Source organism: Trichoderma breve, chromosome 1 (genome assembly GCF_028502605.1).
Source record: "Trichoderma breve strain T069 chromosome 1, whole genome shotgun sequence".
NCBI classification, from domain to species: Eukaryota; Fungi; Ascomycota; class Sordariomycetes; order Hypocreales; family Hypocreaceae; genus Trichoderma; species Trichoderma breve.
The window spans coordinates 6,877,409-6,891,549 of record NC_079232.1 but is presented as its reverse complement, the minus strand read 5'-3'; the positions used below and the strand labels follow the sequence as shown (position 1 = coordinate 6,891,549).

The 14,141-nt window shown below is 48.2% G+C and overlaps 6 protein-coding genes across 6 annotated transcripts; 3 read left to right on the top strand and 3 right to left on the bottom strand.

The window, feature by feature from the left end:
• Window positions 1–854: 854 nt before the first annotated feature.
• On the top strand, window positions 855–2,779 carry T069G_02010 (cytochrome p450 domain-containing protein; the record flags this gene model as incomplete). Its single annotated transcript, XM_056169220.1, has 6 exons — window positions 855–1,125; window positions 1,234–1,430; window positions 1,494–1,840; window positions 1,929–2,054; window positions 2,114–2,597; window positions 2,657–2,779. The coding sequence occupies 6 exons, from the start codon at window positions 855–857 to the stop codon at window positions 2,777–2,779; spliced, it is 1,548 nt and encodes a 515-aa protein (XP_056034536.1).
• A 149-nt stretch (window positions 2,780–2,928) lies between these two features.
• On the bottom strand, window positions 2,929–4,819 carry T069G_02009 (fungal specific transcription factor domain-containing protein; the record flags this gene model as incomplete). The annotated part of the gene is made up of 5 exons (XM_056169219.1): window positions 2,929–3,592; window positions 3,663–3,778; window positions 3,837–4,099; window positions 4,179–4,676; window positions 4,738–4,819. The coding sequence occupies 5 exons, from the start codon at window positions 4,817–4,819 to the stop codon at window positions 2,929–2,931; spliced, it is 1,623 nt and encodes a 540-aa protein (XP_056034535.1).
• Window positions 4,820–5,221: 402 nt separating this feature from the next.
• On the bottom strand, window positions 5,222–5,842 carry T069G_02008 (glutathione-dependent formaldehyde-activating enzyme domain-containing protein; the record flags this gene model as incomplete). The annotated part of the gene is made up of 5 exons (XM_056169218.1): window positions 5,222–5,345; window positions 5,406–5,443; window positions 5,511–5,620; window positions 5,675–5,700; window positions 5,757–5,842. 5 exons carry the CDS (start codon window positions 5,840–5,842, stop codon window positions 5,222–5,224), a joined length of 384 nt encoding a protein of 127 aa, XP_056034534.1.
• Window positions 5,843–6,499: 657 nt separating this feature from the next.
• Window positions 6,500–7,183, top strand: T069G_02007 (acetyltransferase (GNAT) domain-containing protein; the record flags this gene model as incomplete). Its single annotated transcript, XM_056169217.1, has 1 exon — window positions 6,500–7,183. One exon carries the CDS (start codon window positions 6,500–6,502, stop codon window positions 7,181–7,183), a length of 684 nt encoding a protein of 227 aa, XP_056034533.1.
• An 840-nt stretch (window positions 7,184–8,023) lies between these two features.
• Window positions 8,024–9,052, top strand: T069G_02006 (alcohol dehydrogenase groES-like domain-containing protein; the record flags this gene model as incomplete). The annotated part of the gene is made up of 1 exon (XM_056169216.1): window positions 8,024–9,052. The coding sequence occupies one exon, from the start codon at window positions 8,024–8,026 to the stop codon at window positions 9,050–9,052; it is 1,029 nt and encodes a 342-aa protein (XP_056034532.1).
• Window positions 9,053–10,209: 1,157 nt separating this feature from the next.
• Window positions 10,210–13,749, bottom strand: T069G_02005 (WD domain, g-beta repeat domain-containing protein; the record flags this gene model as incomplete). Its single annotated transcript, XM_056169215.1, has 5 exons — window positions 10,210–10,241; window positions 10,415–10,525; window positions 10,781–11,489; window positions 11,554–13,153; window positions 13,217–13,749. The coding sequence occupies 5 exons, from the start codon at window positions 13,747–13,749 to the stop codon at window positions 10,210–10,212; spliced, it is 2,985 nt and encodes a 994-aa protein (XP_056034531.1).
• Between the last annotated feature and the right edge of the window lie 392 nt (window positions 13,750–14,141).

The window sequence follows — 14,141 nt, the reverse complement described above, 5'->3', positions numbered from 1 at the left end:
CCTAGCCTTGCGGGACGGATAGCGCCAATTTTCGCGGACCAGGCGCAATTGGCGCTTACTAGCACCACTTAGCTAAAGTGACAGGCTTCTATTTGCATATGAGCAGTCGATTGAGCAGTCAATCCTGGGTATTCTTGCATATTCTTGCATTGCCCAAGAGCTAAGAGACACAGCCCTATTTCGTCCTGCAGCTGCTTTGCCCCGCCTGTCGCTAAGATGTTACTTGAGAGTAACCGGGTTGTCGCCTGACTCAACTCCGCAAGTCCGTGGTTTTCATTAGCAAACTCCATAGAGACAATCCTTAGAGACAAACTAATATGTCTTCGCCTGCCTTATAGATTACTGAACCGGAATGGTCTGCTGACGTTAGCCGTCGAAATCCGCGTAAAACCAAGGGATTCAACTCAACAGCCGGTTCCTGACTCGCATCCACTACGGAACCGCATTTGTGTTTTTGTCAAAGGGGGTCACGTAATGCGAGATCTTCTCTGGCTATATTGCGACACCCTCTTGACCAGCGTTGGGTTACGTCTCAAGTCCGGATCTGTCGGACATTGGCTGAATCTAGCCTGGCTGGTGGAGACATGTGATACTTTGATGGTCAAAGTGCTTGTTTACTAGCCTATTGGTTCTTGAGTTGTCCATTTATATACCGAGTAGTGTTATCACCATCCTTGGCAAGGGCTGCATGTGGGATGGCCCCCAAAAACCATGTTTAGGAGCGGCCAAGGCCGAGAATCGCAGCAAGGATGAAAATATTTTGCACACACTCGTCGACATTTATCGCTTGAGCCTTCTTTTTTCTGATCTATCATGGAATATCTTCTGGAGCCGCATTTCACCTCTTATTTGCGATGCTGAGCCATACAGCGCAACTGGCCCATAGTATTTCGCCTTTTGTTGACCATGTCAGCTCTTTCATCAGAACCATCTCTCCGGCTAGCGTCGCTCTTTTCACTTTGGTGGTAATAGTTGCGTGGTTTGTGTCGTCCTCAACATGGCAATACTATCGACTTCGCCATTTCGACGGGCCGTTGCTAGCCAAGATCTCAAACTTGTGGCTCTTTAAATCTGTGGATAGCGGCAGATCGTATCTCGATTTCTGGGAAGTGACGCAGAAATACGGTTAGTAGCTAGCCGCGGCTCGCAGCCAACGCCCATAGTGCCCAGCTGCATTATGCCGCGTGCACTGGCTTGATGAAACACAACTAACCACACCTTGCCACTTTACAGGAACAATCGCTCGAGTTGGACTCAACGATCTCGTCACCGACGACCCCATCTTTGTCAAGCACATGTGCAATGTTAAAACAGAATATCGACGGTCCAGCTGGTATGATGGCATGCGCTTCAACCCCACCTCGAACAACTGTTTGTCCACACGAGATGAAGCTGCACACTCAGCTCTGCGATCCAAAATGGCCGCTGGTGTATGTGTCATGATATCTTCAACCGGAGAGTTTTGGAAAGAAATTAACGCTTGAGAGTGTTAGTACGCTGGCCGCGACGTCGACAACATCGAATCGAAAATGGACAACAATGTCCGGGCATTCATGGGCCTGCTAGGCAGATACGCTGACAGAAAGGCACCCGTGGACCTTGGCCGCAAGGTCCAGTATTTCACCTTGGATTGCATCTCTGATATTGCATACGGAGCGCCGTTCGGCTTTATCGAGACGGACACTGATGTCTACGAGTACATTGAGACAACCGAGAAGAACCTCCCCATGGTGATGGTGGTTACTGTGTTCCCCTGGTTGCTTAAGCTGTTGAATAATCCAATCCTCAAAGGGTTGCTCCCATCGGCGAAAGACAAGCTTGGATTTGGTAGGATAATGAGGTGAGCAGCCTGTCCTCAACCCCCCTGGTACCGGTTTGTCCCACACGAGTAAGACCGTGGATGTTGACTCCGCATTTTATTTGTCAAGCATCGCAAGAGACGTCGCGGCAGAACGTTTCAAGCCAGACGTCAAAGCCGAGCGGGACATGCTCGGGTCCTTCATCCGACACGGCCTCACCCAGACCGAATCCGAGTCCGAAATCCTGCTGCAAATGTAAGCCATTTCACTACCCCCTGCAACCTTGACTCATTCTGATTTACTGAGTAATCCAGCGCTGCCGGGTCTGACACAACCGCGTCAGCCATCAGGTCCACGATGTTGGAGCTATGTGCAAACCCCGAAATCCTCCGTAAACTTCGGCAAGAAATCGCCTCTGCCAACATTGCCGGCGATGTCATCACCGACAGCGAAGCCAAAGTGTTGCCATACCTTCAGGCGGTGATTAAAGAGGGATTCCGCATTTTCCCGCCAATCGCGGGCCTCATGTCAAAAGAGGTTCCACCACAAGGTGATACCTGGAACGGCGTCTTTATTCCAGGAGGGACAAGAGTGGGTTACAGCATCTGGGCGATTACTCGGCGGCAAGATGTCTGGGGTGAAGATGCGCTGAAGTTCCGACCAGAGAGATGGCTCAACATTTCTTCAGACAAACTGAAGGAAATGGAGAGCACTCTGGATCTCATCTTCAGTTATGGTCGCTGGCTTTGTTTGGGTAAATCCATTGCCCTGATTGAGTTGAACAAAGTGTTTGTCGAGGTAAGGTTTCGTGTCGCGTTGCGCAAGTTGACCGCTAACTGTGTGTTTGTGTCGCATAGCTAATCCGGCGATTCGACTTTACGCTGTGCGATCCGGATAAGCCTTACAAGATATTCAACCACGGCGTCTTTGCCCAATCACAAATCTGGATGGATGTCACAAGAACAAAAAAGACGCAATGAACATATGTTCATTGTGGGAATGATGGAATGAATGTAACGACGAAATGACAGTGCGCTATACCCAAGGCTGTTCAAATTAATGTCTAGGAGTTTTGTTGTTCAAAATGATGGCGATTTGTACCCACCCATGTCTCTCCTCACCCTCTCCCTCAAGCGATTTCTTCTCTGAGCTTTTTAAAGTAATACTCACTCCAGCTATCCTGCCACAAGACGCTCTTGAGTGTTTCTTGAAGCTGGTCCATGTCCCGAAAGCTGGACTTAGTGTACAGCGACTTCAGGCTTTGCGCAAACCACTCTTGTCGTTTGTTTTCAAGGGCAGCCGCGTATCCGATGAATAACATCCACAATATCCAGCTTTGTTTATGTGTGTTCGAAGGCGGCTTCTCTATGAGCTGCAGATTGAACGTGGCTTGTAGCCGATCAATCAAGCGCTGAATCATCTGAGCTCTTGCCGGAAGCTCTCGTATAGCCAGGTAGAGGTATATGTTCAAAGCAACGCATAGGGGAACCAATTCACTGCTGCTGGCTCCGCGATCGGCAATACTGGCTTTGATAAGATGGAGCCTGTACTCGGTATCGTATACATGACTTGCTTCCGTCTTTTTGTGGCCTTGTACGTCTTTTGCAGCGGATATTTTGCGAAGAGATTGTACGAGGGAGACGATTTGCGATTCAACATCGAGATTGTCTTGCGAGGCGCCGTCTGTCGATGATGATGTTTCGGATGGGAACTCGATGTCTTGATTCGAGGAAAGTGAGGTATGCGGAAACTGTGGCGGACAATTCCAAACGCTCGAGTTGCAGAAATCAGCCCTGGCAGCCAAATATTGTCAGTTTGGTCAAGCAGAAGTTGGATGATGTTCTCGAGAAAACAGGAACTCACCAAATGACTACACCGCGATGAAGGCCCTTGATATTCTGGATTCCGCCTCTTTTCTCAATCATGAACTTCAGGCCTTGCATGTGCATGTACGAAACGTCGAACATGCCAGCGAGATTCTGCATAGCACAAAATTAGCGTTACAATACTGATGATAAAGAGACGGCAAAAACGTACTTCTTTGGCGCCTATCAATGCAACCGCTGCTATTGTCGCATCTTCAAAGTTGGCGCTCTGGATCCGTTCGTTGATCAGCCGAAATGCCTCAGATGAATGATAGAGACACCCAAAGGCATCGGAGAACCCGCGTCTGAGATTAAAATCGAGAGCAACCAGATACAGAATGGAATGGAACAGAGCCCGGTGTTCCCGAGCATCGAACAAGCAGTAGCCGCCTCCTACGTTGAGATCGAGAAAGTCCTTGGAATAGCTTTGTTTGTCTGGCGATGCCGCGGTCAGTGAGAGATCTTTGTCAAAGTAGCCGACGCCCAGCAACTCAGTGTCCTTTGCCCGACTCACAATAGTAAATCAGCTTCAAACTCTCCGGCTTCAACTTGAGCGAAAACGAGTCAAAAGGATCCAAACTCCCACCCAACAGTCCCGCAGGCGTACTCGCAAAGAACCCATCCGGATCGTAGATGCTCGGATCGGAAATCGGACCCCTCGGCACTAAAATCCTTCCCTTTTGCGCTCTGGCGACTTCATTAGAGGTCCTCTCGCGACCTTTTGCCTTCTTGACGCCTGCTTTGGGCTTTGTCCTGTTGGGTTGTGAGTTGAGTCGAAATCTTCCCTTGTACTGGGATGGGTTTGCCGGATTCTCGCTTGCTGCCTGGTCGGTGCTCTCGGGATTCCTTTGTTTCCAAAAGTAGTCCTTCATGACTTGCGTGCGGACAACAGTCGATATTGCTTTGTTGCCTTTTTGCTTTGCCGGCGTCACCGAGACAAACTCAAGAGGCTTGTGGCCGCTTGACTTGGCGGAAGAGTTGGTGATGTCATCTTTGATGGAAGACTTGTTTGCTTGATTTAAATTCAGTTTCAGGAACATCGACAATCACATCCGAGACAAGAGAAGAGTTACCGGTTTCTTGTGATGGTTTGGAGTCTCTTGGGTCTTCGTACGGGATGACGTTGAATCCCTGAGGCTTGACATCCGAACCCATTGTTTCTCGCGATGCACATTGACTATGCTTGTGATCAACTCGTCTCGCTCGGTCACAGCTTCATTCGTCGCTCAATTGGCTTACCAGGGTTGTGAGACGGCAAGTTTAAGTAAAGAGTTGAGAGAGTAAGCAGAGAATCGTCAAGCCGGGATAAGAGGATAACTCTGCTTACTAAGCTTAACAGCCTGCATTGGACGCTGCAGTGAAAGCTTAATTGCTGGATCCATCAGGTGATGAGTGAAGCACTAAAACTCGGGCGTTGATGCTCCGCAATTCGGATTACTGAATCATGTTTGCTCTATTCAATGCATATTGAATTCTTAGAGCTCAGCAAAATTATTGATTTAGGTATGTGAATAATTCTTTTTTAATTTTATTTTTTGCAGTACCTGGTAGGGCAGCTCAACCAGACCACTGGATCTTGCGGTCCAAAAACACATCCATTCTATCTTCGACAATGTCATCAAATAGTGACGCTTTGATGAGCAGCTTTCCGGGCATCGTAATGTCGATCGTGTATATCGGGCTATGCTGACGGTCAGTACAAGGTGTCTCTCAGGTAATATCGCACCAAAAGAAGTCTTACCTTCCACAAGCTTTGCAGAAATTCCTCTGGATAAACGCCTTCAATCAGAAACATCATCCTTCAAGTGGCTTAGAACCAATAGTATGGCAAGGTGTTTCGACATACTCTTCCCAAGTTGCCCGAGGCAGTCTTGTAATCTTCATACTCGTTCAGCGTGTCCCGCACATCATCCACCTTTACCTCGCTCTCATCCATGACATAGTTGATGGAATATGCTATCGAGAATTAGTGTCATTCGTGTGGAACTAGGCGTTGTGTCTATTCCTTACGTCCACCAGCACGGCGACAATTGAGGCTACAAATATCAGCAACAGGGACTCTAGCCGATAGAGAGAGCACGAGAAAGCATACCAGTGACAAGCCACCGTCTTTGAAGGAGGTGCGCTCAATGAGACTGTGATGGAGCCGCAGTTGCAGCTTCCTGTTGTTGATGCCATTTTTAAAGAGCTTGTTTGAGTTGTTGAAAGATGACTCTGATGTCGACATTCTGAATATTCAATCCGAAGCATTCAAAGGTTTTATTTATGCTCAGAACGTGGCTTCAATCCCTCGCAAATCCAGAAAATTGCCACAATTGGCGAATAATCCATTAACGGATAAAGAAAGCGAGGCATCTCAGAAACAGACAACGATAACCTCGTCATATTGCAAATTGACCGCTGAATAATGAGTCTCGAGAGTGATTCAGCAACTCTCGGTTCTATCCGATGCAAGTTGGACTTGAAAATTACCAGAAATGGTCAAAGATCGTCTTGGCATTCATCATCCGCGTCAACCCAGATTGGTTGCAAATCGAGCCTAACTGTGGCGGCTCCGCTCGGCTTTATCTCCACGGAGCACGGAAAACTGCTTCTCAATGTTCAGCTGAGGCTACTAACGGACAGTGTGGTCTACCAACACACTGTGTTCTTCTAATTCTAGTCCTGACAGAGCTAAGATAGAAGTTAGCGAAGGAGCGGTTTTAGCCACATTTGGAAGCTCTAGGGGTCTTTTGCCAAAACCATGAGAGATATTCGTGATTTGTGATTCATACGACAACAGGACAAACATCTCTCGTAAACTCACCTTCAAAGCAACTTATAAGAAAACAACTCATGGCGTCATCAACACCCTCCAAGCCAAAATGGGCAACGGTCAAGACAACTTTGCCTGTTCGTCCGTTGCCGCTCAACTCTACCCGGGCTCCAGTCACAACTGATCGCTTAATCATCCGGGCTCTGGTTGCTGAAGACCTCGAAAGCCTGAACGTGATCCGCTCACAGCCCGAGGTCATGATCAACACTCCCCAGGGAAGACCCGACATAGATCTTGATGAAACTCGGCCAAAGCTCGAGTTCTTCCTCCCGCCAAAGGATGGGGCACACTACAACTTTGCCATCTGCCTCAAAGAAACAGGCGAAATGATTGGCATCGGCGGCTGCCACCAGCTGAAATCCATCTTTGGCTGGCCCGCCATGGGCTACATGTTTCGTAAAGACGCTTGGGGCAAGGGATATGCGACTGAGTTTACCAAGGGGTGGCTAGACATGTGGTGCAAGTTGCCTCGAGAAGAGGCAGAAGTCGAAGTGGACCAGCGCAGCTTTTCCGAGGGAGATGAGCAGCCGCTGGAGATTATGACGGCGTTTACGTCGGCGGAAAACCTTGCCAGCCAAAACGTCCTTACTAAGTCTGGGTTCGAGCGATTTTTGGACTGGGAGGATGCTGATTTGCGGAATCCAGATAATCAGATCACTTTGGTGGCGTTCAGATATTTTCCGAGCAAGCACCTGCCAAACTGAGCTCACAGGAGAGCTTTGACAGGACGTATATGTTGAGAGAGATGTTTGTAGATCAATAGACTCCAGCAAGTTGATGCTTTCGTCTGGTAATTCCATGTCTGTTTTTGAAGGTCCCAAGTGTATTGAGTGTGATGTTGTGCGGTGTCTCGGATCAACAAAACACTTCCATGGACTCGTTCATCTACATTCTGATAATCCCTTTCTTTTGTTGTTTCAACCAACACTTACACAGTTATCCCTGACCTTGCTGCGAAGTCAGAACTGTAACCTGGTAAGCACCTTGAAGCACAAAGTCTTTTGCTCAACCGGCCTCACACTGTCCATCCGCCCCACAAATCCTCGGACATACTGTGCGTCACGAAACTCATCGTCCCTGAATCTCCACCCTCTTGAACGGCACAAGGCGGTCATAATGTGGACCCCGATCGGCCGGCGCAAAACGACTGTTTTCCTCTTCGAGTAATTTTCTCAGGCAATGTCCAACCGCTTCAGTGGGGTCTACGGGATGCTCTTGGCATGCCTGAATACGGTGTAAGTGACTTTATAAATCTGAAGAAGAGAGGTATGTGCTTTAATAAGACTTACGTACAACTTTCCGTCTTCGGGCTTAATAAACCAATTCGCTGTCATGTGAGAATTACTCGTTTGAGGCACCGATCTGTGTCGCCAGTGAAGAGACGTGGATGTCGAGGGGATTCTGCCACGCATATCTCTAGCAAAGGAACAGCTCATAATAGCTAGGTGACTCAGGCTCGGATACATAAATCCTTCAATCTCCGGCTGCTTAAAGGCTCTAAAGATGTCATTGTCATTCGGGGCTCAGCTTCCTTTCACGTTACAATGGCTTCAGCTCCACTCCCCACAACATACAAAGCCGTAATTCTCACAGAACCCGGCGCACCATTCAAGCTTCACGACGTGAAACTCCAACATCCAGGACCAGGCCAAGTCCTTGTCAAAGTCTTAGCGTGCGGCGTGTGTTTCTCAGACATCGCAGTAGTCCAAGGCCACCTCGGAGATGTCTTTCCTAGAACTCCAGGCCACGAACTCATCGGAGATGTCGTCGAACTGGGCCAAGATGTCAACCGGTTTACTATAGGGGAGCGAGTCGGAGGCCCTTGGCATGGCGGGCATGACGGCAGTTGTCGACAATGCCAAAAAGGACGGTTTCAGATGTGTGAACACCAGGCAATCAACGGAGTTACTCAAGATGGTGGCTTTGCAGAGTACGTGCTCCTCCGTCAGGAAGCCATCGTTCGCATTCCCAAAGAGATGAACCCAGCAGAAGCCGCCCCTCTACTCTGTGCAGGAGTCACAGTCTTCAACGGCATCCGGAAATTGCAGGTTGAACAGGGCGCCATCGTTGCTATTCAGGGTCTCGGCGGCTTAGGCCATCTTGCCGTACAGTATGCGAGCAGAATGGGGTATGAAGTGGTAGTTCTTTCATCTGGCGACGACAAAGCTGCCTTCGCCACGCAACTCGGTGCGCATCATTACATCAACACCAAAAAGGTCGACGGCCCTACTGAACTTGCTAAACTTGGTGGCGCCTCTATTATTGTTCAAACGGCACCAAACCCCGACATTATAGGGCGACTGGTCGATGGACTTGCTCCTGGCGGTAAACTGCTTTGTTTGGCTCCTGTTGGCGGAGTGGAATTTAATACTGTTACGCTTGTTAATGGAGGTCGAAGTGTGCATGGCTGGCCCAGCGGTCATGCAATTGACAGTGAAGAGGCGATTCAGTTTGCTCAGCTGCATGGCATCAGGTGCATGGTGGAAGAGTATGCTTTGACAAATGTTCAAGAGGCGATCGATAGTCTGCTGGCAGGAAAGCCTCGCTTCAGAAATGTCTTGGTAATGAAGTGAAGATAATAAGGGAAAGCTAATAAGGGATTTGAGTCGAAATTATGATCTTCGTTCATCAAGGAGGAAAATACCAATATTGTGTTAGTTATCTGGGCACTCAGTCGTCTGGATAAATGTTGCGTGGCTTGGACACTATCTGGAATCCCAAGCTTCTTCAAGGCGATCCAAGTTCGTTCTCGGCGAAACAGTTACATCATAAGCGGATGAATCAAATTATTCCTCCGTGCATCTTGGATATATGCTCGAAATCTGGTCCACTTTTCGCCGACGTAGTAATAATGATAACTCTATCTCCCTCATAGCCCAAAACGATTGCACGGTCGCTGACTGCGATTTTCTGTGTTTCGTATCTTTTAGGTAACCTGAGAAGTTTCTGTGTACCCCATACGATCCATCGTCCAGATGAGTGAAGGCCATAGCCACAACAGTGATCGTCTACACCATGCAATCTGCTCTTTTGACTGTCAGCACTGGCGTTTGTGGGGGTGTGTTGCCTGCTGCCATCGAATTGTACATATCGACCCATATGCAAAAGATGCATATTGTGTAAGAGTTGGCCGGTCTTGATTTGCCATATGAATGTTCCTCTTCTCCCAACTATGCTAGCACCGATGAATGAAGCATCATATGTAAATGCTAGTGCGTCAATATCTCCAGGCCTGTCTTCAATCGTGCGAATACACTCGCCGCTATCGCGATGAATAATGTGAATGCGACATGTCTTTGTGGCAATAGCGATGAGCCCCAAGTCGTGAGAGAATCCAATGCATTCGATTTCGGTTCCGGGTATAGAATACTGGTAAATAAGCTGACCGGTTCTTGTCTCCCATAAAAGTACTGTACCTCCGGTTGTGGCCGCTCCTAAGACTAGGGAGTCATGACAAAAAACAGCATGACAGAACCAGTGGCCATATTCATTGGTGTAATCCCAACTCTTCTTGCCTATACCCCGCAAAGAAATCGTCTCTCTAAAGCTGATAGCAAAGAACTGCAAGTCATGGGAAAATGTGAAACGCCCTCTATCCATGAATGGCGGCGTGTGGTACTCAACGTCCGTACGAAGACCTGTATCCATTTTCCAGATACACACATGCTGTTTGGGAGAGGAACCAAGCGATACTGATGCCATAAATGAGCCGTCATGCGAAAATACCATATCATCTAACGTATCTCCCGGAAATCTCAATTTCTGGACAGAACAGCCAGTTCTAGCATCCCATACCATTATCCTACTGCCATGCAGGCTTGTAGTTGCAACGAGAGATGAGTCATCCGAGAATTTAATTCTATTAGGGCGTGTGTCGATGGCGGTTGGATCAGCCATCAGCTGGTTTTGGTCTTGCTCCACGACATCCCACGTACCGATTTCACCACTGACTGAAGCCGATGCAAGACATGTCGAATCAGGCGAAAAGGCGACCGACGAGATGAAACCAATACGAGGGTTGAATGCATGAACACATTGCTCCGTATCTATTCGCCAGAGCAATGTTTTGCCCAACGTGGTGGTGGATAGATAATACTTCCAATCGTGCGAGATCGCAGCGTGTGTTATTTTCAGATTACTGTTTCCAAACTGAATTCGCCTTTCACAAATTTTCGTTTCGACTCTCCAGTATTGCAAGACGCCGTCGCCATAAACGATTGCTAAACGCGTTGAATCGGGTGAGAACATCGCAAGCCATGGATGATAGTCCTCTTTCTGGTGCATAGTAGACTCGCACGCACCACTGTTAGTGCTCCAGATACGAATAACTCCATCGTGAGATGCAGACGCAACAAGTTTTGAGTCTGGTAAAAATGCAACAGTTGTCACAGGGTCTTTATGGCCCAGCAACTCATGCTTGCACTCCCCAGTCTCTTCGTTCCATATTCTTACAGTTGAGTCTTCGCTTCCTGATGCTATCAAAGTCGAGTCTGGTGAAAATATTGCAGATGTCACAATGCCGGAATGGCCGGTGAGTATTCTGATACACTCTCCCGTCTCGGTACGCCAAATACGAATGGTATGATCAGACGAGGCAGACACCAGACTTGATGAATCGTGAGAAAAGTCTACCGACAAGATAAAGTCTGTATGGCCCGTCATTGCTTGCAAACATTCGCCCGTGACAAGATCCCATACTTTCAGTGTCTGGTCTCTGGATCCCGAAGCTAACAACGTCGAGTCATGCGAGAAGGCCATACATTCGATATAATTGCTGCGCCCTTCTATCAGCAGTGTGCACGGATTCAAGCTGTGGTCGACTGGCGGCGGAAATAGTATCCATGAAGGAATACTGTCTCTAAACTGGGCCCTCACTACGCTGTCCGATGGGGTAAAAACAAGAGCCGAAGAATATATTTGGAGGGGCCACGACTCAATTGTCGAGGCATGGGTACGCACAAACTGTTTCGCGTCATTCAAAAAGTCGGATGTCTTGATACCTGCTTCTGGCTGCAAAGATTATTAGTACTTGGACAACCACACCCAAAACTATAGCATGTAAATGGGAGCATACCTCTACAAGTGCTTGAAGCATTTGAATCAACCCAATGATCTCCCGAGTCCGATTCATGAGGCTCAATGCCTCTAGCCAGTGGAGAAAATGGCGCAGTAGAAACTCGCTGACTGGCCCTCCATCAACAAGCTTCATTTCCGAATGTTGTGCATGACTCACCCAGTATAGACAAGAGTATTGTAGCTCAGGAGGCAAATGATGGTCGATTGTCTCGCGTTGTATATCCACCGTTGATATGCTTGGAGATTTGAGACTACACATATCTGGCTTGAGATTGTCGAGTAAGCGCAGGCAGTGATTAGCCATTGTAGCATGGGCTTGTCTCTCTTCTACCCACAATGGGGTTTTGTCACGTTTTTCTGGATCCAACAGAAAGTCGCGAAACGAAAGATGCAACATTCGCACCGGCATGATTAACGAAGACGGAATGTCTAAGACGGAATGGAACATCTCTAGGCGGTTCAAAATGGTCTCTTTGGATATATCTAGTATTCGTGACAATGCAGTAATCGACAGAGGGTTTGCGAGGATAATGATTGTGCCAACAATAACTCGGAATTCTTGAGCGACTTCTGCCTTTTCACTGTTAGACAGTCCGTCGAGCTGTTGGTCCAAGACTGGTAAATATGTCGCGTCAAGACGCGACCCCGGAGCCTTTGCTTCGTACTGAAGGACTCGTTGGAGCTGATGCTGGGGGTCACCGTGCTTGAGATCAGCTATGAAGCGGCATGTAGTTGAAGCAAAAATGAACAAAGGAACAGCCATTTTGACAAGGACTTCGAGGTTGGAGCTGCCAGGCCAGCTTTCTGGAAGTTTGAGATCATCGGGCCTTGAGAGATTGTAATCGTTTCTTATATTAAAAAGCTCATACTCAAAAAATCTCAGCATATCGTTCTCAACGATACTGGCTGGTACCTCGTGAAGGATTAAGTCTTTATAGGTTCCCTCTACTTTCTTGAAACCTAGGCGGAGTGGAAGTTCAGGGCGGCTAGTTAGGAAGAACTTCAACTTTGGAAAGGCTGGTTGTGATGAGCGAGAAAAAAGCCAAATGAGGAGTTCAATGTCTTTTTCTCGGTCGCATTCATCCAAGGCATCGACCACGATGATGATAGGGCTCTCCTGGCCAGAATCCTTAGGAATAGTAGACATAGGGCCAACGATTAGCTTCTGAAACTGGTCTGATGCTGATTTCGTGGATATGCCAGGCTCAGTTTCAATCGCCTCTTTGATTCGGGGCGCAAATATTGGCTGTCGGCGTACAAGATCCGCGGCAATTGTTGTGAAAAACTTGGCCAGTCCTCCTCTGTCAGCCTCGCCCCTCTTGAAGAAAAAACTGGCCCCGAGGCGACTTTCATTCGCGAAAATTTCCGAAATTGTTCGAGAAATAGTCGACTTGCCGGTGCCTGCCATGCCATTGAGCCAAAATACGGCATGTGAGTCTGATTTCTTGGCCCAGTTGGTAACGTCTTGAAGGAGATCCACTCGAGTTTCTGGAAGGCATCTTGCCTTGCTACTTTCGTCAAAGGAATCGAAATAGGCGTCACTTGCGACAGGAAGCTTGTCAAGAATAGCTCTGTAATTGATGTCCAGCAATAGGTTGCTATGTTCTAGTTAGCGCCGACCGCCAAGGCTCAAGGAATTAGAATTGGCGCCGTGTACTAACGTTTGATCAACTTGAAGGCTTTCGTTAATCACTTGCATGCATCGTTCTAGGCTGCTCATCCTCTGGAGAATGTCATTTTTCTCAAAAGGCCACCTGATTGAGCTTCCTTTGATCTTGCGCAGTATCCTGTGAGCCGTTTCGGAAGAGGGGGAGAGGTCATCAACTAATTTTTGCATTAAGGACTGGGCTTCATGAATGGCATCGCTGAGTTGGTGAGTATGCTTGAGCTTTGCATTGTTGGGGCTACTGCGCATCTCTTCAACGCTGGTGAGGATTCTCTGGAAGTTGGCGAGGAGCCGCCGTAGCTGGTCAGTCTCCGCTGCCGCATTCTTAACATCCTTGCAGAGCAACAAAAGCTTTTTGCACAGATCGGCGGTGGTACCGGCACTTGAAAATGCGGCCAGCGGCTCCATTGCAAGCGTATCGAAGAGATGACATGGCGATGTCGGAAATGCAAAACACGCCCGTCCTGTGCCGCGGTTGGTCGCTATCTTGGCAGAGACGTAGGATCGGCCCCATTCGGCTGCAGGCATGATTGTGTGGATTTGATTGGTTCAAGTAGAGAAAAGCAGCTAGTCAGCACGAATCCAATCTTTGCAAATGGACGGCTGGGCTGAATGAGCAGCCTGTCTACCACTGCAACACTGGTACTGACCTCTGATGTCGCCCTTTCCACGTAGATAGTGGTGATTCATTTGGAACGGGCGGCAGATGATTGACATGTCCATCAACTTCAATCTGCCTAGGCGCTACCCGGCAGTGTACAGAAGCCTTGGAATCGGACATTGGATGGAATGAGCTCGACGGCGCAGTCAAGGCTCGAGGAAGTTTCTGTTGCTTGCGATAGTTCATCAGCAATTCGTATCATCCAGTGAATGGAAGGGGAAAGAAAAAGACTGTACGCTCTGTTCAAACAAGTCCTTGG